This window comes from Lutra lutra, chromosome 16 (assembly GCF_902655055.1).
Source record: "Lutra lutra chromosome 16, mLutLut1.2, whole genome shotgun sequence".
Classification (NCBI taxonomy): domain Eukaryota; kingdom Metazoa; phylum Chordata; class Mammalia; order Carnivora; family Mustelidae; genus Lutra; species Lutra lutra.
Window position 1 is genome coordinate 59,010,329 of NC_062293.1, and position 19,511 is coordinate 59,029,839.

The window sequence follows — 19,511 nt, forward strand, 5'->3', positions numbered from 1 at the left end:
CCCTTGCGCTACGGGGTCGCCTGCGCCGGCCTGCACGGAGCGCGCTCCCGAGTCGTTGGTGGGCCCTCCTCGGCTCCCTGGTTGGGCGACCTTTAGAAGGGACGCGGGGGAGGGGAACGTGCTTTACCCCGCCGCCTGCCCGCTCTGCTCCCTCCCGCCCTGAGATTTAAGTTTAAAGAACCAAGATGGAATACAGGCCGCTTTTATTCTAGTTTGGACCGTGCTTTCGTCCTCAGCAAAAGTCTCCCATGAATATTTCCCCCCCTTCCCTCCGCTGGAAAATGGTCTGTTCTGCGAATCGGTAATGAAGGAGGCGGGGCCGGCCGGATCCTCCCAAGAGGGTTCCGGGTGCGGGGTGGGGGGGGGGAGCGCCGGGGGCCGTTCTTGGTCATGAATATGCAGTACCATGCTGAATATGCATGAACCTATCAAGATGGCGAGGCCAATCGCTTGTCCGGAAGTAGCTGGTATTTGTCGAGCGGCCTCCTGGGACTGTTGGGCACCTCCGGACCTCCCAAGGAGCGCTGTACGGAACTCTGGCCCGGGAGCCCCCGGCCCGAGCCGCTCAGGGGACCTTCTCCGGAAGGAGGCTGGCCACCGTCCGGGAGAGATCACGGGACTGCGACAATCCAGGAAAAGCAGATTAGCCACGGGGCGGGACACAGAAGTCCTGGGGGATTCAGGGTCAAGGCGTCTGAACGTTAGGAAATCCTACCCCCTTCCAGAATATTTCAGAAACCAGATTGGCGGGGGGAGGGGGGCAGGGATCCCAAGGGATTCTCCAATGAGAGCGGAGTAGGACTTTCACTCTCCTTCCAAAGCAGAGATGACACCAACTGCACAGCCACATTCAGAGTGATCCTTGTTTGATGTCAATGTCACGTCACCACGGGGGGGGGGGAGGAGGCATAACCATGAGGGAAGGAAACCGTGTCTCGTGGGGGGGGGGAGGCACACTCCCTGACCCCAGCTGCTCGCTCTGTCCCTTTGCCTGAACCCCCCCCCCCCCAAACACTCCAGCCCCAATGCTCTTTCTGCTGCTGAGGGAAAAATCCTCCCCATGGCTCATGGCGGGCCTGCTTCTCAGCCCTTCCGTTGGCTCCTTCGACCTCACTTGCGCTGTAGTTATGCCCTGATCCCCAAGCCCCAGCCTAGACATCACGTGTTTTGGTCCCCACGCTTGTTCCAAATCTAGGAAGAGCCCCTCTCCACCCGACTCCAAGGGGTGTCCCTCTCCGGTATCAGCTCTTTTCCGGTCGCTGCTTCTCCCATGTTTGTATTCCAGTCTCTCCTCCTCCTATTTCCCCCTGCCCCCCCCAACCCCCAGGCTCTCCGGTCAGATCTCACTCCTCCACCTGCCCCTCCCTCTCACAGCTGAGGTTCTGGGCGGTGATGATGGCGATGCTGCCCAACACCACGCCTGCCCCCATGATGTCAGAAGGCGCCACGGTCTCATAGAGCACGTAATACTGCAGCATCAAGGCCACCACCACCTCGGAGTGCAGGACGGCGCACACCAGGGCAGGGTGGGCTTTCGTGACTGCATAGCTCACGCACACAAAGGAGACCAGGGCGAGGATCCCCACGGCCCCCACACAGCTCCAACTCAGAGGATCGCTGGGCAGCACAGGGGTCTGCAGTATGAAGAGGCCTGGCACCGAGCCCACCAGCCCCACCAAGCCAAACAGGAAGGCCACTGTCGGCAGACAAGAGGGGAAGTCCAGGGAACGATAGACCAGGAGCCCCAGCGACAGTGCCAGGCCGCCCAGGAATGCGAGCACGTAGCCCAGGGCGGTGTAGAGGCCCGTGGTCCCCTCCTGCAGCGTCCCTAGTCCAGGTCCCACAATGATGATGAGTCCCAGGGTGCTGCCCAACAGACCACACCAGTCGTAGCCGCTGAGACCCTGGCTCTCGAGGCAGAGGGCGAGGAGGGCGGAGCAGACGGTGGACGAGCCCTTGCGGACCGTGGCTGCGTTGCCAGCAGGCACCACCTGAACCGCGCTGTAGGCGCACCCAATGCTGAGGACGTTGAGCAGGGCATGGAGGCAGGCCCGGCCCCGGACATCGGGAGGTCCCAACAGGGGGTCACCACGCACTTTCAGTAGCAGGGCAATGGGGAGGTGAAAGAGACAGCGACAGATGAGCAGCTCCAGCGAGGGTAAGCGGGAGGCCTGGTAAGCCATGCGGGAGAAGGGGCCCACAAAGCCAGCAGGCAGGCCCCCACCCAGCAGGGCCACGAGCAGGCCCTTGGTGGCATCGGAGGGCCGGCAGCGCTGGTGCGGGGGGAGACTGGCCGGAGTGGAGGGCGGCGATGGCTGGGTGAAGTCGGGCAGGTTGAAGTAAGGGTGATTGCCAGCCTGTGGGGGAGAAAGGAGCTGGGGCATTAGGGCAGCCGTAGCCCCGGGGAGCAGGGGGTGGGGTGAATGTCAGGGTGGGGTCTGCGACCTCACGGGACAGTAGCGGGGTCGGGCTGTCTTGCTGAGAACCCTCGGGAGCTAGAAAGGGCCCGAAACTGGATGAGGGGGTACAGTGTGGGCCAGGGGCCTCTAAAGCAGGAAGCAGGGAGTAAGCGGTCTCCAAGTATCGTTTTTCTCTGGGTAAGCTGTTCCGAGGAGAAGAAAAGGGACCCAGGGGGGCTCTGTTGGTTTGGGGACGGGTAGGCAGCCTCAGATGCTGGGCGTTGGTGTGATGTCACAGGTTCCGCGGACGCCCGGGTACACCATTGTGAGTTTCATTTGTGGGAGTCTCCAGGACAGCTGGGAAAGTTTGAGGGGAAGAGACAAAAGGGAGCAGTCAGGAGCTCTGGGAAGGGGGCCATGCCCCCATGACCCCCACACTCACCATCTTTCCTTGGACTTCCTCCTCTACTCCTGGCTCAGGGGCCCTGGGCCCTTTGGAGCTCTAGCCCTTGTGACCTGGCTGGAGTGGGAGTGGGGTTCTTCCCTGGAACCTTCTTGAGGGCGGGGGGGGGGTTCTTCCCTGGAACCTTCCTGAGGTGGGGGTGGGCCTAGTTTCTCATTGTTTCCAACCCGGCTGGCTCTATGTCTGTCTGGCTCCGAAGATTGTCTCGTTCCTTTTTTTTTTTTTTTCTTTCCCTCCTGAGTAGCTCTGTGATGAGACTTCTTTGGCTTTATGTAACTTTGTTTATGTACGTCTCACCTTGTTTCCGAAAGGTTTTGCCGGAAGGAGCTCTGAGGGCTGGCTCCAGGGTCTCCCCAGCTCTGAATTTTTGAAGACCAGGGAGGAGTCTCTGGGACTGTCCCTCTGGAGTTTCAGGAATGCGTGTTTCTTCTGTGTGTGCTCGCACCTGGTGTGTTGGTGGTGGTGTCCCAGGAGGCGCACACCAAGGCCTCTGCATTTTTGCACGAGTGTATAGATGTGGAGGTTTCTGCCGGTGGGGACAAAATTCGAGCTGCGTGTTCATCTGCACCGGTAGTCATTTCTGTCCGGCTGGGGCCTGCCTGGCCTGCAGCCTGGTGGGGGGCTCTGTGGCTTTCTGGGGAGGGGGGTGGGCAAGTGCGTGTGTCCAGGGCCGGCCCCGTGAGTGTGCTGAGCCTCGGTCTGTGGGTCCCATTGGGCTGGATCGCGAGCCTGCCATGTTGTGTGTCTGCGGAGAGGGTGTGCGTGCCCTGGGCGCTGGGCCCCGCCGAGTGAAGGGCATGCAGGGCGTGGGGTGGGGGTGGGGGGGCGTCCTTTTGCCAGGGCGTGGGTGGTCGTCCGGGCCCGCGGGAGTGCCGCGGCCAGACCTGCGCCCGCTTGGGGTCCACCCGTCCGGCGGCACGGCGCGGCGCCGTTTCCGTCCCGGGATCCGTCCGGGCCGAGGCCGTCGGGCACGCTCTCCCCGGAGCCTGAGCCGGGAGCCCTGCGTCGGTGTCGGCTACGCTGCGCCGGCCTCCTCTCGGCGGTGGCGGCGCTGGGGGGGTACTGTTTCCGGGGGTGGGGGTGGGGGTAGGACCGGGGCGGGGGGAGCCGATGATGTCAGCGGCGGCGGCAGCGGCGGCGGCGGCGGCGGGGCCGGGCCGGGGCCGGGCGCTGGGGGGGCCGGGGCCGGAGCCGGAGCCGGAGCCGGAGCTGGAGGCGGGCGAAACCGGAGCGGCCGGGGGCGGCCACGGGGATGAGCCGGGCCTGGCGGACGCGGCGCCATCGCAGTCAGGTGGGCCCCGGGGCGAACCGGGCAGGGCCAGGGCGGACCGGAGCCAACAGCCGGGCCCCCTCCCCGCCTGCCCGGCGCCGCGGGGGCCCGAGCCGCGCCCCGCGCTGCGACCGCTCCCCTCTGGGGTTGACCTGGGGGCTCAGGGGTCGGGGGCTGAGTCTGGCCCCGCCTCCAGGCGCGCGCGGCGCTGGGGGGCGACTAAGGGGGCCCGGGTGCGGCGTCCGACCCGGCGGCGGCCCGGGGGCGCGATCGCCCAAGGCCGGGGAGGGGTTCGCGCTCCCTCCCTTCCCAAAGGGTTAATTCTGCAGCCCGGCGCCCCCCACCCCTCCGTGGGGCAGGTTGGGGGTGGGGTGGGGCGGGTGTGAGCCCGGGCCGGCGCTGCAAGCTGCTGGGAGGGCGATGGCGTAGGAGCCAGGCAGAGAGGGGGAGGGGTGGGCCGCCCAGCGCCCCGGAGTTGGGGTGTGCGGGGTGCGCAGGGCGAGCAGGGGCCCCGGAGCCGCCGTGCCGTCGGGGCAGGGTTGTGACTGTGAGTCCCGGAGATTGTGTGTCTCCTGCTGTGTTGTGGGGCAAGGTAAACCTCTCCCCCGGCACCACCATTTGCTGGTCCCGCGGCCAGGGGTCCGGGTAGGGCCCTCCCTGAGCCGCGGGAACAGAGTCTTGTGGAGGGGTGTCCAGGGATGTGGGGCAGAATTACAAGAGGTGGCCCTGTGGCTCTGTGTGACAGGTCAGCATAGGAAAGCAGGGCACAATCCATGCGGAGTTTTGTCAGATGTGTGGTTTTATGTATGTTTGCTGCTGGCATGTGTTTTCTTGCACACATGAACTATTTATGAACTGTTGTTTTCTGCGCAGCTGGCGTGGTTAGGGTATGTGCTGTGGAGGGCACCTGCCGGCGGCGGGTATGTGCCGTCTGGAGGGGGCTGTTGTGTACCTCTGGGTCAGAAGGTGTCACGTCCGGGTCCCCTTTCTGTGCCCTGCTGAGGTGTGGCCCCGTGTTGGCGAGGATGGCCCGCCCGCAGGGTTTGTGGGTCTGTGTGTGGAGTGAGTTGCACAGTGGGGGGAAGCAGGTCTAGAACTCAGGTCCCCAGGATCTGTGTGGCAAGTGAGAAGCCCCCAGGGTGTGTCCCAGGTACTTGCGGGGCCACGGGCCCCGGGCTGGGGGAACATACAGGTTGTGTTTATGGGATCCTGGGCAGCCAGGCGAGGGCAAGGTTGTGTGTCTGTAACATTCTCTATGGGATTCTTTTGTGACGTTGTTTTTGGGAGCCTGTCCATGCTGTGGGGCTGGGAGGCGAGCCGGTCAGAAAACACTTGTGGGGAGGGAGGTGGCGTGACAAGGGCAATGTGGGCCTCAGCCCCGGGAGATCAGGCGCAAGCTGTGTGTGCGTGCCTGCCTTCCGTGTGGCTGAGCGGACGTGTGGGGCTGCCGTAGGGATCTGTTATGAAGGAGGCAGCGAGATAAATATGGGGCAGAGCAAGGGCAGCAGGCAGGAGGCCTGGGTGTTGTTGGGGTGGCCTGGCCGGTCTTTGTGCGGGGTCCGTGTCAGGGTCACCGGGAGGAGAGGCCTGGTGGTGGCAAGGAAACTAAGCTTGGCCCCGGGTGGATTCTTGGCCGTGTTTACGTAAAGGCCGGGTGTGACTCTTGTCACTGACATGGAAAAAAGAAACACGAAGTTTTCAGTCCCCTCCTCCGGCTTCACCCTCCTCTCTGCCCCCTCCCCGTCGTACCTCTGCTTTTCCTGCTCTTCTGTGACGCACACGGGGCCGCTCCTGCCCCTGTGGAGGGGTCTGGAAATGGAATTCACTCACAAGGCAGATTGCTCAGAACAGGTTTTCCTCACCTGTGTGTGTGTGTGTGTGTGTGTGTGTGTGTAGGAATGAGAGGTGTGTGCGCTGCGCCTGGCCTGGCTGGGGGGGGCGCGGTTACGTACTGCGCAGGGAGGGGGTGAGGAGGGCACTGGGGCCAGGCCCTTCCGTGCCATGGGAGTGGGGGGCTGCTGGCCGCTGTGGGAGGCAGACACAGCGGGTCCATTATGGCCTGCTGGAGGGGAGGGGCGTCTGGACTAGATCTGAGGGACTCTGGCCTTGAGGGAGCCTTGGTTCCTCATACGTAAAATGGGACTGGATCCCTGCCCTGGTCTTCTGACGGGGACGTAAGTGGCACATGGGAAAGTGCCTGGACGGCAGCTCCAGTCTGGGGGCTCTGCCCGTGCCAGCCCCCCGTAGAGCCCCTTCTCAGGGCCGGGCCCATAGCAGTGGCAGTGAACTCAGATTGAGCACGCACAGTGTCCCGGGCCCTGTTCTCCGTGCTTTTCCACGTCCTCATTCATTTACTCTTTGCAACACCCCGTGGAAGGAGGTGTTCGAATCATCTCCCTTTTTCCAATGAAGACAGCTGAACCCAGAGAAGTTAAGTAATTTGCTCAAAGCCACCTTGCTGGTAAGAGAGAAAGCTCTAGATTCTGTGCTCTTCCAGGCCGTTCTCTGCTGCCTTTCTGAATGAAGCTTTCTTTTCTTTCTTTTTTTTTTTTAAAGATTTTATTTATTTATTTGACAGAGAGATCACAAGCAGGCAGAGAGGCAGGCAGAGAGAGAGGAGGAAGCAGGCTCCCCGCAGAGCAGAGAGCCCGATGCGGGGCTCGATCCCAGGACTCTGAGATCATGACCCGAGCCGAAGGCAGCGGCTTAACCCACTGAGCCACCCAGGCGCCCCTGAATGAAGCTTTCTGTGGGCCTCTCTGTGCACCCCCCCACACACACTTCTCTCCCATTTCTGCAGAACCTAGCACCTGTACCAGGCCATCTCAGAAGACCAGCGTGCTTTGACAATGATGCGGGGAGTCCCAACCAGGCAGTGAGGACCTACAGTTGGGTGCTGGGTGCTGGCCACAGGGGTACCCCGTGTTGATGAGCTAGGCACAGGAGAGACTGCCCTTGGCCTGTGGGTCAGGGAGGGCCACGGCGGAAGTGACATTTGAATTACATTTTGGAGGGCTTCGGGAAGGGTAGAGAGAGGTTTCGTGTCTGGCAGGAGAGCCGGTGCAGGCAAAGACGGGGGGGGCCAGGGGCCACGTTAGGTGGGAGAGCCCCCTGGGTGCCTGAAGGGAGTCTTAACATGAGGCAGGATTGGAGAGGAGGATCGGAACTGGACCCTTGAATGGCTGGCTGAGCCATCTGAATTTTACCCCTGAGTGAGTGGGGGCCAGTGAAGGTTTCTGAGCCCATGGCCCATAGGGCCTGAGCCAGCTGGGGACAGGGACGCTTAGCAAGAGGAGGGCTGGATGCCAGGAGGTAGGCCTGGAGGCAGGAGACTAACCTTGGGCCAGGCGAGTGTTAACAAAGGCCTGAGCTAGTTCAGGGGCCAGAGGTGGGTGGAAGGGAAGGCTTCCAGAGCCATTTCCCACCCTGGCGGCCGATCTGACCCAGCCTGGTGAGGGCTGGACGTGGGGAGCCAAGGAAAGGGCGGAGTCAGACGTGACACAGTTAGGGCTTAGCACGTGAGACCTTAGTGGTGATGTCTGTCACCCGCTGGCCGCCCGTAGGCCCTTCAGAGCAGGATCCGGTGGTCTGGCAGAGGGGAAAGAGTTCGTATCCGAGTTCACACGAGCCCGGGTCTGGGTTTGACTCTGGTGCTCGCGTGCTGCGTGACCTTCAGCAGGTCATTCCTGCCCCCTCACGCCCCACGAGTCTCAGTTTTCGCATCTGTAAAATTGGGATGATATAAATACCAACTTTAGAGGAAATCGTGCGGTGCGACAATCCACGCAAAAACCCTGGGAGCACATCGGGCAAAGTGTACGTGCCCCGATCGTGGTGGTGTCATCCTCCTCCTCTCCAGCTGCTGGCCGGTCGGTCCGCACTGAGGCTGGCGTCCTTCCGGAGGGCAGACAAACCCTGGGATGACTTTGAAGGAGACAGATCCATTCATTCCCCCAAATGTTTTTGAACTCTCCCATTATGTACGGGGGCCCAGTCTCAGCCGCGGCGACAGCAGTGAGCAAGCAGGGGACACCTCCCTCCCTCGGAGCTTACATTCTGGAGAGAAACGAGCAGTGTTTCGCTAAGTGCCAAGGAGGAAAGGAGAGAAGAGGTCTAGGAAGTGTAGGGAGGTGTGGGCGGCCAGGAAGCCCTCCTGGAGAAGGGAAATTGGGGCAAGGCTTCAAGGAGGTAGGGCAGCGAGGCGTGGGGCTATCCGAGGAAGAACATTTCAGGCAGAGGGAACAGCAGGAGGCACTCAGAGCACCCCCTCCGTCACACCTCTCAGGTCACATAGCCAGTCAAGAACGGGGAAACCATGAAAACAAATAAAAAACAAAAAACCACAGAGCCACCAACCTGCCCTGAGCTTGATTTCTGCCTCCTCTTCTTTACCACATCCCTCCACTACTTTCCGGGACTGAGTTCCAAGATAATAATAAGAGCTATAGTGTTTGCTGAGCACTTAACCGAGTACCAAGTACTGTACTAGGTACTCCCCGTCAGGAGCTCGCTTGATCTACAGACAGCCCTCCGAAGCGAACGACGCATTATCCCACCTTACAGACAAAGAACCCGAGAGAGAGAGAGGTTAGGGAACTTGCCCAGGCTCACAAAACTCCAGTCTTCACCTCCCATAGAACCCCGTAGGGTAGTTGCCAGCAATGGGCAGTTGAACTCTGGCGAGCTGGGTCCCGACCCCAACTTGGTTAGCAGCAAGACGGAGTGGTGGTGTCAGATCGCCTCACCACTGCATCCTTTCCCCTTTCCGGTGAGGAGTTTGGCACACTGCAAGCCTCCGTTTACTCATCTGTACTGTGGGGTCGATGACAGACCGCACTGTGGCTGTCCGGAGTCCTGTTGAGTGTTGACATGAGTCGATGCAGATAAAATGGTTTGCACTGTGCTCGTCACACAAGGATTTCCTAAATGACAGCTACACGGACCGCGATGAGGATGTTTCTGGGGGATCTCTAAGGGCCGGGCGGGCTTTGGACCTCCATGGTTCTCAGGAGCTCTGACAGGCCTCATGCAGGTACGTTGGCTGTTAGCACCCAGCCACGGGGTGGTAGGCGCCAAGGCCACATGCCTGAGCAGGTGGGCAGGCAGGGCCGATGGGGGGAGCGGGGCTGGAGGTGAGCCTCCGCTGTGTGCCCCCATGCAGGCCTGCTATCTCCTCCGGAGGAAAGGGTCCCTCTTCGAATTTTATTTCCTTTGATTTTCACGATTTTCACAAAAGGTACTAGATGGGCAGGTAAATAGGTTAATAGCGAGTGCTGTTAAAAAAAACAAACGAAACACCACTGATTCTTTACTAGAGAACTACTTATCTACTTCTGAGAACAAACGTGGGGGTTTTTCGCACACGGACCAATTCTCGGACGCCAGCTGGAGGTCCCACAATTCGACTCGATTCTGACACTGTCTCCCTGGAGGTACAGTCCGATCCCGCAGATGAAGGACTCAGTCCCCTGAGCCGGCCCGCTCCAGATGTCAGCCATGAGTCCGGGCCTCCCATACTTTTGGCTGGCCAGCTAAATGTCGGGGTTCCCCATGACCCTCTCTTCAGCTTCGAGAATTTGCTAGAATGGCCGGTAGAACTGGGGGAGATGCTTACTTGGGTTGGCTGGTTTACTGCATGATAATTGCATAATATTGTAGCCAAATGACAAGCTACAATACTGAAGTCTGGAGAGGTCCTGAGCTCAGGCCCTCCTGTCTCTGCCAGTTGGGGTACACCACCCTCCTGGCAGGTGAATGCGGCCACTGACCCAGAAACTCTCCGAACCCCGTGGTGGAGGCTTTGTCACGTGGGCGTGGTCAGTTATGAACTCAGTCCCCGGCCCCTGTCCCCTCCACGGAGGATGGCAGTGAGCTGAAAGCCCCGAGCTTCTTCTTTTTTTTTTTTTTTTAAAGATTTTATTTATTTATTTGACAGAGAGAGATCACAAGTAGGCAGAGAGGCAGGCAGAGAGACAGGAGGAAGCAGGCTCCCTGCTGAGCAGAGAGCCCGATGCGGGACTCGATCCCAGGACTCCGAGATCATGACCCGAGCCGAAGGCAGCGGCTTAACCCACTGAGCCACCCAGGCGCCCAAGCCCCGAGCTTCTAAACGTGGCTAGGTCTTAGGGGTGACCTGCTCTCACCCTGAAACTCTCCGGGAGACCACCCAGGTCACCTCACTGAGAACAAAAGATGCTCCTGTCACCCAGGAAATGCCAGAGGATTTAGGAGTTCTGTGTCAGGGACCAGGGTCAAAGACCAGATATTAGCACAAAAGGTGCTCCTAGCCCCTCTATCACTTGGGAAATTATAAGAATTTTAGGAGCACTGTGTCAGGAATGGGGATGCAGACCAAATATACCTATTTCCTACGGGGTCACAATATCACAGCTAGAAACCTGTTGTCCTTCCTGGTGAACTCAGTTCCAGTGAAGAAAACAGGCTTCCTAGCCAGACTTCCCCATATCAGACCCCAGCCAGGCTACTCGCTGGTCACGCATTCTTGGGCCAGCTACCCGGCATCTCTAGCTTCAGGCTGTCCCTTTTTTTTTTTTAAAGATTTTATTTATTAATGAGAGCACGTGAGAGAGTGTGCACAAGCAGGGGAGCAGCAGGCAGAGGCAGAGGGAGAAGCAGGCTCCCTGCTGAGCTGGGAGCCCAATGCGGGGCTCGATCCCAGGACCCTGGGATCATGACCTGAACCGAAGGCGGACGCCCAACCGACTGAGCCCCCCAGGTTGTCCGTTTAAAATGGGAAGCTGGGGCACCTGGCCGGCTCAGTCAGTGGAGCGCACGACTCTTGACCTCAGGGTTGTGAGTTCGAGCCCCATGTTGGGAGTGGAGATGACTTAAAACCTCTACAATGGGGAAGCCGAGTCGCTCCCTTTAGAGTAGTGACGAGGAGTGGAGGGTCATGCAAGTGAAGCACTTAACTCTTGGGGGTCCCAGCAGCCCAGGAAGGGGGGAGCCCTCTCCATCTTTCCTCACTCTACCCCCAGAGCTGGACACAGGCCTGCGCATGGGGTAGCTTCTGTAGGATTCCCGGCCCACCTGCGATCCAGCAGCTTGGGGGAGCACCTGACCCATGCTGGTGTGTGCCTCACACTTGGGGTGTTGGAGCTTTTGAACAGCACCCCTCTTTACCACCTTCCTCCTGCTCCAGGAGAGGAATCAGAGCCGTCTTTTCGGGAACATGACATGGGTTGTGGCAGGGAGGCCTTGTTGCCCAGATGGTATGACTAATAGAGGGGTTTTGGTGGAAAGGGGGGATTTATGAGGAACTCCCGCTGCACGGTAGCTCAGAGGGCACGTGTGGCCCAGGGCGTGGGGAAGGAGAGGGTTCTGGGGTTTCCTGGATGGTGGACGAGAGGGGCCTGTGCTCAGCAGGCCCCTGTTACTCCCAGCTGTGTGCGACTGTATGGCCCTGGAACCCAGATCTTCCGCTGAGAAATGGGACCCCAGAGTCCCAAGGGTGCCCACCACCGGGGAAGTGGCTGTGCGGGGCTTTCTGTGCAGTGACTGCCACAGCTCACGTCGGGCTCGCCCGCTGTTCCTTTCGGAGGGCCCTCTAGCAAGAGCTGAGCTCAGAGGTTGTGTTTCCCTTCCTCCTTTTTAAGCCAAAGTCCCAAAGCCACCAGCGTTCAGAGTAAGGAGAGGGACCAAAGCTGCTTGGTGCTGGCTCTGGTGGCCTTTCCAGTGCCCTTCAGAGATAGGAACAAGCTGGCGTATGTATGTCTCAGTCAGTCTGTGGTCCCTGCTGGTCCCCAGGCACCAGAAAGTTCCTCCAGGATACACGGGGCTGGGGTGTGCTGGTGTGGGTGTGGGTGTGGGCGTGTGTGCAGGTCCTCTGCTAGATCCACTGTCTGGCAGTTGAGCCCAATAAAAAAGCTCTAGGAAATCTGTTTTGATATGCAAATGAGATGATTATAATGAAAGACAACATGCAAATCTTTGATTTTCTTTGAGCCCCAGAAGATTGGGCCAAAGGGACTTGAGAGCGATCCAAGAGGCTTCCCTGGACCTATGGGACTGCACTACGCTGCCACGTCGCGTGGAGGTGAATCAAAACGCGCAGATTGCCTCATGCTGGTGCTTCTTGGGCCGGCAGAACAGGGCTGCGCACTGAAGAGTGTGACCACCAGCTCCGGCCAGAGGCGGCAACCCAGAACCGGATGGGCCCCCGGGAGGGGGTCAGCCCAGCAGCCCGGGCATCCATCCTTGACCCCACGTCCTGCGCCACCCCCCCCCCCGGGGTCCTTTCCGTGCCAGCTCCGCTCCTGAGGACGCGGTTTGTGTCTCCCCAGAAGGAAGAAGCCCCGCAGAAGGGACTTGCTGAGCCTCCCCCGCTCTGCTCCATGTTGGCTGTGCCCTCAGGTGAGGCGGTGGGAGGGCCCGCAGCCCGGGGAAGTGGGGGGACCGGACACGGGGCAGTTTTCCGAGGCTGCAGAGCCTGGCGAAGTGGTCAGTAGTCATGTGCGGAGCGGCATCCTCTTCCCAGAGGGAGAGAGGTGACCACTGCTGACGCCTCTGGTCTGCGACTTTGGGACCTTTGACCTGTTGACCTTCATCTTGACCTGAGCCGGCCCTGGCCTCCTCCAGCCCCGGGTGTTTGGCGTGCCAGGGCTGGATGCTGGCCAGGCGAGCGTGGCTAAGGTCAACCCCTGCCTTCTGCAGCCGGAAGTTTGTCACTTTCTCCAGTCCCTGACCAACAGACCCCTGCCCCCTGCCCTCCCAAGTCATCTCCCTGGTGTCAGAGGCCCTCCCCACCTCCCCTGGGCCTCTGACGTCCTCCCTGGGCCTCTTCTCCCCTGTCCAGGCTGGCGCCATGCCCCCCCCAGCGGAGGTGACGGACCCGTCCCATGCCCCCGCTGTCCTGCGTCAGCTCAATGAGCAGCGGCTCCGAGGCCTCTTCTGTGACGTCACCCTCATAGCTGGAGACACCAAGTTCCCCGCTCACCGCAGTGTCCTGGCTGCTTCCAGTCCCTTCTTCAGAGAGGCCCTCCTTGCTTCAGCTCCACTCCCGCTCCCACCAGTTACTGGGGGCCCTGCCCCCAACCCGGCCACCACCACAGCTGCCTCCTCCTCTTCCTCCTCTTCCTCCTCCTCTTCTTCCTCCTCCTCTTCTTCCTCTTCCTCCTCTTCCCCTCCTCCAGCCTCACCCCCCACTTCCTCCCCACCCCGGGTCCTGGAGCTGCCAGGGGTCCCCGCAGCTGCCTTCTCTGATGTCCTCAACTTCATCTATAGCGCCCGGCTTGCTCTACCTGGCGGCGGAGGGGACGGGGCAGCGGTGGCAGAGATCGGAGCTCTGGGGCGGCGTCTGGGCATCTCCCGCCTGCAGGGCCTGGGGGAGGGAGGCGATGCCTGGGTACCTCCTGCCCCAGCGCCCATGGCCACCTCGCAGCCCGAAGACGACAGCTTCGGGCCCGGGCCGAGGCCCGCTGGGGAGTGGGAGGGGGACCGGGCTGAGGCCCAGGCCTCTGACTCGCAGGCCCCCCTGTCCCGGCGGCCCCTCCCCTGCCCGCGCTGCGGGAAAAGCTTCATCCATCCCAAACGGCTGCAGACCCATGAGGCGCAGTGCCGCCGCGGGGCCGGAACCCGGGGGTCTGCGGGGCTGGCCTCCGGGGGCTCGGCGCCCAGCGGTCCCGCCGGTGTGGATGCCTCGGCCCTCCCGACGCCGGTGGGCTTCCGCGGCGGCCCCGAGCATGTGGTGAAGGTGGTGGGCGGCCACGTGCTGTACGTGTGCGCCGCCTGCGAGCGCTCCTACGTGACGCTGTCCAGCCTGAAGCGGCACAGCAACGTGCACTCGTGGCGCAGGAAGTACCCGTGTCGCTACTGCGAGAAGGTGTTCGCGCTGGCGGAGTACCGGACCAAGCACGAGGTGTGGCACACCGGGGAGCGCAGGTGAGCCGCCGGCCGGCACGGCGGGGTAGGGGAGCGTGGGGGGGCTGCGGGGGTGGGGCCCTGGCCGCAGACTACAGGGGTGTGGGAGCTGGACCCAGTAAGTCGCGGGAATCCTGCGTGCTCACCCCCTCAACCCTGCTCACCCGCTCCTCGTCAGGGGTGCAGCCGCCTCCCTCCAGCCTGGGCTCTCCCTCCCCCAATGCTCACTGGCACCTCTGGGTGCCTGGGGTCGGACCTGGTGCGGTGGGGAAGGTCCCCCAGCGGGGGAAGAGGAAGCTGCCCCGTAGGAGGAGATGGTGGGGGGCGCATGCAGGACCATGGGGAGTTGTAAGGTGTCTTCCCCCAACCTGTCCCTGCTCGTGAGACACCCCCCATCCGTCAGCGGGGCTTCAGAGAAGGCTCCGGGGGTTAGGCGAGGCGCGTGATTATTCCCTGTTCACATACAGACCTGCTGGGGCCCAGCACCTCACAGCCAGTGGGGGCACCGAGCTAGGGCTGTACCTCTCAGGAGGCTGGCAGGATGGGACCAGCGGCATGAAAGGAGGGCGAACGTCCTGGTGAGGGAGTCGTAGGTCTGAGTGCATGATTAGGGCAGCTGAGACCCGGCTTCCGGGCCCCCTGACTCCCGTGTCTCTGTCCCCGCCCTGTTCCCTGCTGTCCGGGCCCAGGTACCAGTGCATCTTCTGCTGGGAGACCTTTGTCACTTATTATAATCTGAAGACCCACCAGCGAGCCTTCCACGGCATTAGCCCCGGGCTCTTAGCCAGTGAGAAGACGCCCAATGGAGGCTACAAGCCCAAGCTTAATACCCTCAAGCTGTACCGCCTGCTCCCCATGCGGGCTGCCAAGCGGCCCTACAAGACCTACAGCCAGGCGGCCCCCGACGCCCCCCTCTCTCCAAGCCTCAACACACCGGCCCCTGTAGCCATGCCTGCCAGCCCCCCGCCCGGGCCCCCTCCCGCCCCGCAGCCCGGCCCCCCGCCTTCCGTCATCGCATTTGCCCACCCTGCTCCCTCCGTCATTGTTCACGGGCGCAGCAGCAGTGGTGGCGCAGGGGGGGGGCCGGCCGCCGCGGGGGGAGCCCAAGCCGCCTCGGTCATCACTTACACTGCGCCCCCGAGGCCCCCCAAAAAACGTGAGTACCCACCGCCTCCCCCCCAACCTGCAGCCACGCCGAGCAGCCCCGCCACCGCGGGCGGCCCGGCCACCGCCGCAGGCCCGGCCACCGCCACGGAGGAGGCCAAGGGCCGCAACCCACGGGCTGGAAGGACTCTGACCTACACGGCCAAGCCAGCCGGCGGGATTGGCGGGGGTGGGGGTCCCTCTGCCGGGCCTGGCCGGGGCCCCTCTCAGCTCCAGGCCGCACCTCCACTGTGTCAGATCACTGTGCGCATCGGCGAGGAGGCCATTGTCAAGCGCCGCATCTCAGAGACTGACCTGCGCCCCGGGGAGCTGAGCGGGGAGGAGGTGGAAGAGAGCGAGGACGACGACGAGGACGAGGACGACGACGAGGACGAGGACGAGGACGACGACGAGGAGGAATCGCGGGCCGGCGGGGAGGACCAGCTCTGGCGGCCCTACTACTCCTACAAGCCCAAGCGCAAGGCCGGGGCGGCGGGCGCGGGCAGCGGCGGGGGCGGCGTGCTGCCCCGAGGCCGCCGGCCGCCGCGCTGGAGGCAGAAGCCGGAGCGCAGGAGCTGGGAGGACGCGCCGGCCGCCGAGGGCCCCGCGGGGCGCGCCCGGGCCGAGCGGAGGCACCGCTGCGGGGACTGCGCCCAGACCTTCGCCACCGTGCGGAAGCTGCGCAAGCACCAGGAGGCGCACGGCGGCGGCGCGCACGGGGTCCGCGGCGGCCGCAGGCCCTCCAGCCGCTTCGCCTGCTCGCACTGCGCCAAGGTGTGCAAGACGGCGGCCGCCCTGAGCCGCCACGGGCAGAGGCACGCGGCCGAGCGGCCCGGAGGCACCCCCACGCCCGTCATCGCCTACTCCAAGGGCAGCGCTGGCGCCAGAGCCGCGGATGTCAAGGAGGAGGCCCCCCAAGAGATGCAGGTGTCCTCGTCCAGTGGGGAGGCGGGGGGCGGGAGCGCCGCGGCTGCCGCGGAGGGAGCGCCTGAGGCCGCCTCTCTGCAGGACCCTGTCATCTCGGGGGGTGAGGAGCCCCCGCTGGTGGCAGGAGGGGGCACCTATGCCTATCCGCCGGTGCAGGAATTTCCACTGGCTCTGATCGGGAGCGGCAGGGAACCTGGCGGCGGGAGGGGCAAAGCTGGCAGCGAGGGGGCGGTGGGCGCTGGGGAGGGGGACCGCGTGGAGGGGATGGGGGCTGCCAAAGTCACCTTCTACCCAGAACCCTACCCGCTCGTCTACGGCCCCCAGCTCCTTGCCGCCTACCCTTACAACTTCAGCAACCTGGCTGCTCTCCCGGTTGCTCTTAACATGGTCCTACCTGATGAGAAGGGTGGGGGGGCCCTTCCCTTCCTTCCGGGGGTCTTTGGCTACGCAGTCAATCCTCAAGCCGCGCCCCCTACTCCCCCGACCCCACCTCCCCCGACTCTTCCCCCACCGGTTCCCCCTAAGGGAGAAGGGGAAAGGGCAGGGCTTGAGAGAACCCAGAAGGGAGATGTGGGGTGAGCTCTGGGCCCACCTCCCCCCTTTCACCAGATGCCACCCTCCCTGAACCCCCTGCCACTACCAGCTCCCTGGCTTCCCTGCCCCTTGGGAGCCCCTCCACACTCTTGTGCAGGGACTTGGGGGCCCCTGGAGCTCAGGGGTCAGGCTGCTTTGTGTGAGATTGTAGTTTTCCCATCTCCTGGGAAGGGATCTTGGGTGGTTCCCCTCTCAGTTCTCCTCCAGGGAATGGCCTCTGTGAGGGGCAGGGCCAGCTCCCATCCTTTCTCCAGCCCTCGGGGCAACTGAGCAATATACTTACATGAATCTCTACTCACGGCCCCCACCAGCTCTGAATGTCTAACCCACCCTCCTGATTCGTAAACCCGGGGGGAAACCATCTCTCTCACCTAGTGACCTCCCCTCATTCTGAAGCTTTCTCTAAGCCCCTGCCTAGACGCTTCCTAGCACATTCCATTCTTCGTGGCCCAGGGCCTGGACCAGACCATTGTGATACCTGACCCCCGCCCATCTGGGAGCATGGCTTCTAGTTCCATTCTCCCCAGGGGTGGGTTTCTGCGTCCCTGTCTCCTTCACGTGACGATGCCATGCCTTCCTGGGCTCCCATGCCTTTGGGTCTTCCGTATTGCTCCTCGCTCTCCTACTCTGGAGATGGCCTCTTCCGATTCAGGTCAAGGAGGTGTTGCCGGGAGGGCTACCCTTCTGTTCCACGGCTGAGCACTTTCCCAGCCCAGGGCAGCACGAATCTTGGCCCTGTCTTGATCCCCAAATCCAGTGAGCTCCAGATCCTTCCAAGGCAAAGAGGTGAGCAGATCGCACCTCTTCCTGCCTCTACCTATGGCCTGTTCTGGGCTAAATCAGATTTGGGGGTCAGTGGGGAGGAGCTCCATATGGGATGGGGAAGGGAATCTACTTTCTCCCTTTTTTGTTTTTTGTTTTTGCTTCCTGATGGTTTCTCCCAGACTAGACCAAATAGCCAGAAAAGTGATGGGGGTTGGATGGGTGGCTAAGCCCAAGATTTGCACATGACCTCCCATCCTTACCTTTACCTCCATCTTCCCCAGTGTCGTTTCCTCACCATTCACTCCAGGTGGTTTTTGGGGAACCATCCTACTCCCTTGGTGGGCTTTGGGGTATCCCCACCAACTTTTCCTCCAGAATAGCACCTTACACCCCATCTCTTTGACTCAGTTCCCCACACCCAAAGATCCCAGCCTAGGGATGGGGTGCAGGGACCTTAAACAGTCCCTAATCCCTAATTTGCACTAGTTAACCCTGGTCAGGGGTCCATATGTTTCCTTCCAGCAGGGGAGTTGAAGAAATGTTTGCTCCTAATTCTCTTTGACGACTGGGCATCCCCACTCTTGTGATTGGATGAACGTTTCCCAACCCCCCCCCCCAAAAAAAACAGCTCACAAGGGGAGAGCCAGTTTGGGGGAGCAAATCTGGTAAATGGGAATTAGAGGAGTGCAGTTTAAAAAGGGGAAAGGCTGCCACCATTTAGATGGGAGCTTTATCCTAGCTACTGTTTTCCGGGGCCAAGATGGCTTCCCTCTTTCTCGGCTAAAAGGGCAAGATCATAGTTTTTGGAGGGAGGTGAGCTTGGGGGAGGGACCAGGAGCATCCTCCTGCCTCGTCTTACCCTCCGAGTCTATAGCAAGGGGGAGGTTTTTGACAGGCTCCTGAATGTTAACCATGGAGGAGTGTCATTCCTTCTCTCCTCCTCTGTCTCTTTGCACTTTTCCTGGTCTTGGCCACAGTCCGAGTGGAGTTTCCTACTGAATGTACCAAGTTCCAATTTTTAAGGGGGTAAAATGCTTAAAACGGGAAAATGCAAAAAAAAAAAAATCACTAAAAAATTCCCACAAATCTTGTTTCTGGCACTTTAGAAAAACTGCGAAAAAAACATAATAAAGAATACATACATATATATATATATATATATATATATATATCTACACACAAATTTTATATATATATATATACACACCTATATACACACACACATACACACATGCACACACACAGCGGAACCACAAGAGAGACAGAAGCCTTGGAGGCAGGGGGCAGACGCGATGACAGCTCCCCTCTATCCTTAACCTGCACTCCTCTGAGGCAGAAAGGCACAGGAAACTTAAGGAGTTGAGGACGGACCGGGGGATTTGCGTTTCAGAACAGGTCAAAATTCCAAAACCACAGACATTTTTGGGAGAACTGAGATTGCAGACATTTATTTTTTTGGCAAATATGATTTAGGAAACTAGCTTCCAGAATTTGGTGGTTCTGGGCAACAAATGAGGTTGTGGCAAACTGGAGATCAAAATACGTGTATCCGAGCTGGGGAACTTAATATTGTGAATTTCAGACGTTGGAAATTTGGGATTTTGCAATTTCGTCTTTGGAAAATGATTCAAGTCTTGTCAGTTTGTGCCCTCTTTCCCGGTGTTCCCTGGGGAGAAGGGTGATGGTGGAGTGGAAAGGCCACTGGCTCTGTGCCACAGCACGCAAGGTTTAGAATCCTACAGACTGTAGCTCTATATGTAGTGAGGACCCAGATTTAGAGAAACTGACCAATATTTATCTCCGCATCTGTGTGTGTGTCCAATTCTTTAGGCCAATAAACCAACAAGACAGACAAACTGTGCTCCGCAGTGAAATGCCAAGTGCAGTTCTTTGCGGGACTGGTGGCAGGCTGGACGGAGATGTGCTTCCCTTGTCCCCCCTTGGGAGCTGGCTGGATGATCCCTGAGAGCACAGCCTCCAGCCGCCGAGGAGGTTGAGGGCTTGGGGACCCTGCGCACCTCCCTGTAATGGCTGCAGCCGCTAGTGCTCGAGCTGACTTTGGTCTGACCTC

At 60.8% G+C, this 19,511-nt stretch overlaps 2 protein-coding genes across 10 annotated transcripts; one reads left to right on the forward strand and one right to left on the reverse strand.

The window, feature by feature from the left end:
* Positions 1–21: 21 nt before the first annotated feature.
* SLC35G6 (solute carrier family 35 member G6) lies at positions 22–3,930 on the reverse strand. Its single transcript, XM_047707269.1, has 2 exons — positions 2,842–3,930; positions 22–2,357 (listed from the first exon to the last, which is right to left on the reverse strand). The coding sequence occupies exons 1-2, from the start codon at positions 2,842–2,844 to the stop codon at positions 1,344–1,346; spliced, it is 1,017 nt and encodes a 338-aa protein (XP_047563225.1). The 5' UTR covers positions 2,845–3,930; the 3' UTR covers positions 22–1,343.
* Positions 3,931–3,990: 60 nt separating this feature from the next.
* On the forward strand, positions 3,991–19,301 carry ZBTB4 (zinc finger and BTB domain containing 4). 9 transcript variants are annotated; one of them, XM_047707257.1, is made up of 6 exons: positions 3,994–4,153; positions 6,545–6,593; positions 12,098–12,188; positions 12,436–12,505; positions 12,948–14,032; positions 14,701–19,301. In XM_047707257.1, exons 5-6 carry the CDS (start codon positions 12,957–12,959, stop codon positions 16,658–16,660), a joined length of 3,036 nt encoding a protein of 1,011 aa, XP_047563213.1. In that variant the 5' UTR covers positions 3,994–4,153; positions 6,545–6,593; positions 12,098–12,188; positions 12,436–12,505; positions 12,948–12,956; the 3' UTR covers positions 16,661–19,301. The 9 variants fall into 9 exon arrangements, with proteins under 9 accessions (XP_047563207.1, XP_047563213.1, XP_047563212.1 ...); XM_047707256.1 differs by lacking the exon at positions 6,545–6,593 and adding an exon at positions 11,749–11,856; XM_047707251.1 differs by lacking the exon at positions 6,545–6,593 and having other exon boundaries at positions 3,991–4,153.
* The last annotated feature ends 210 nt before the right edge of the window (positions 19,302–19,511 follow it).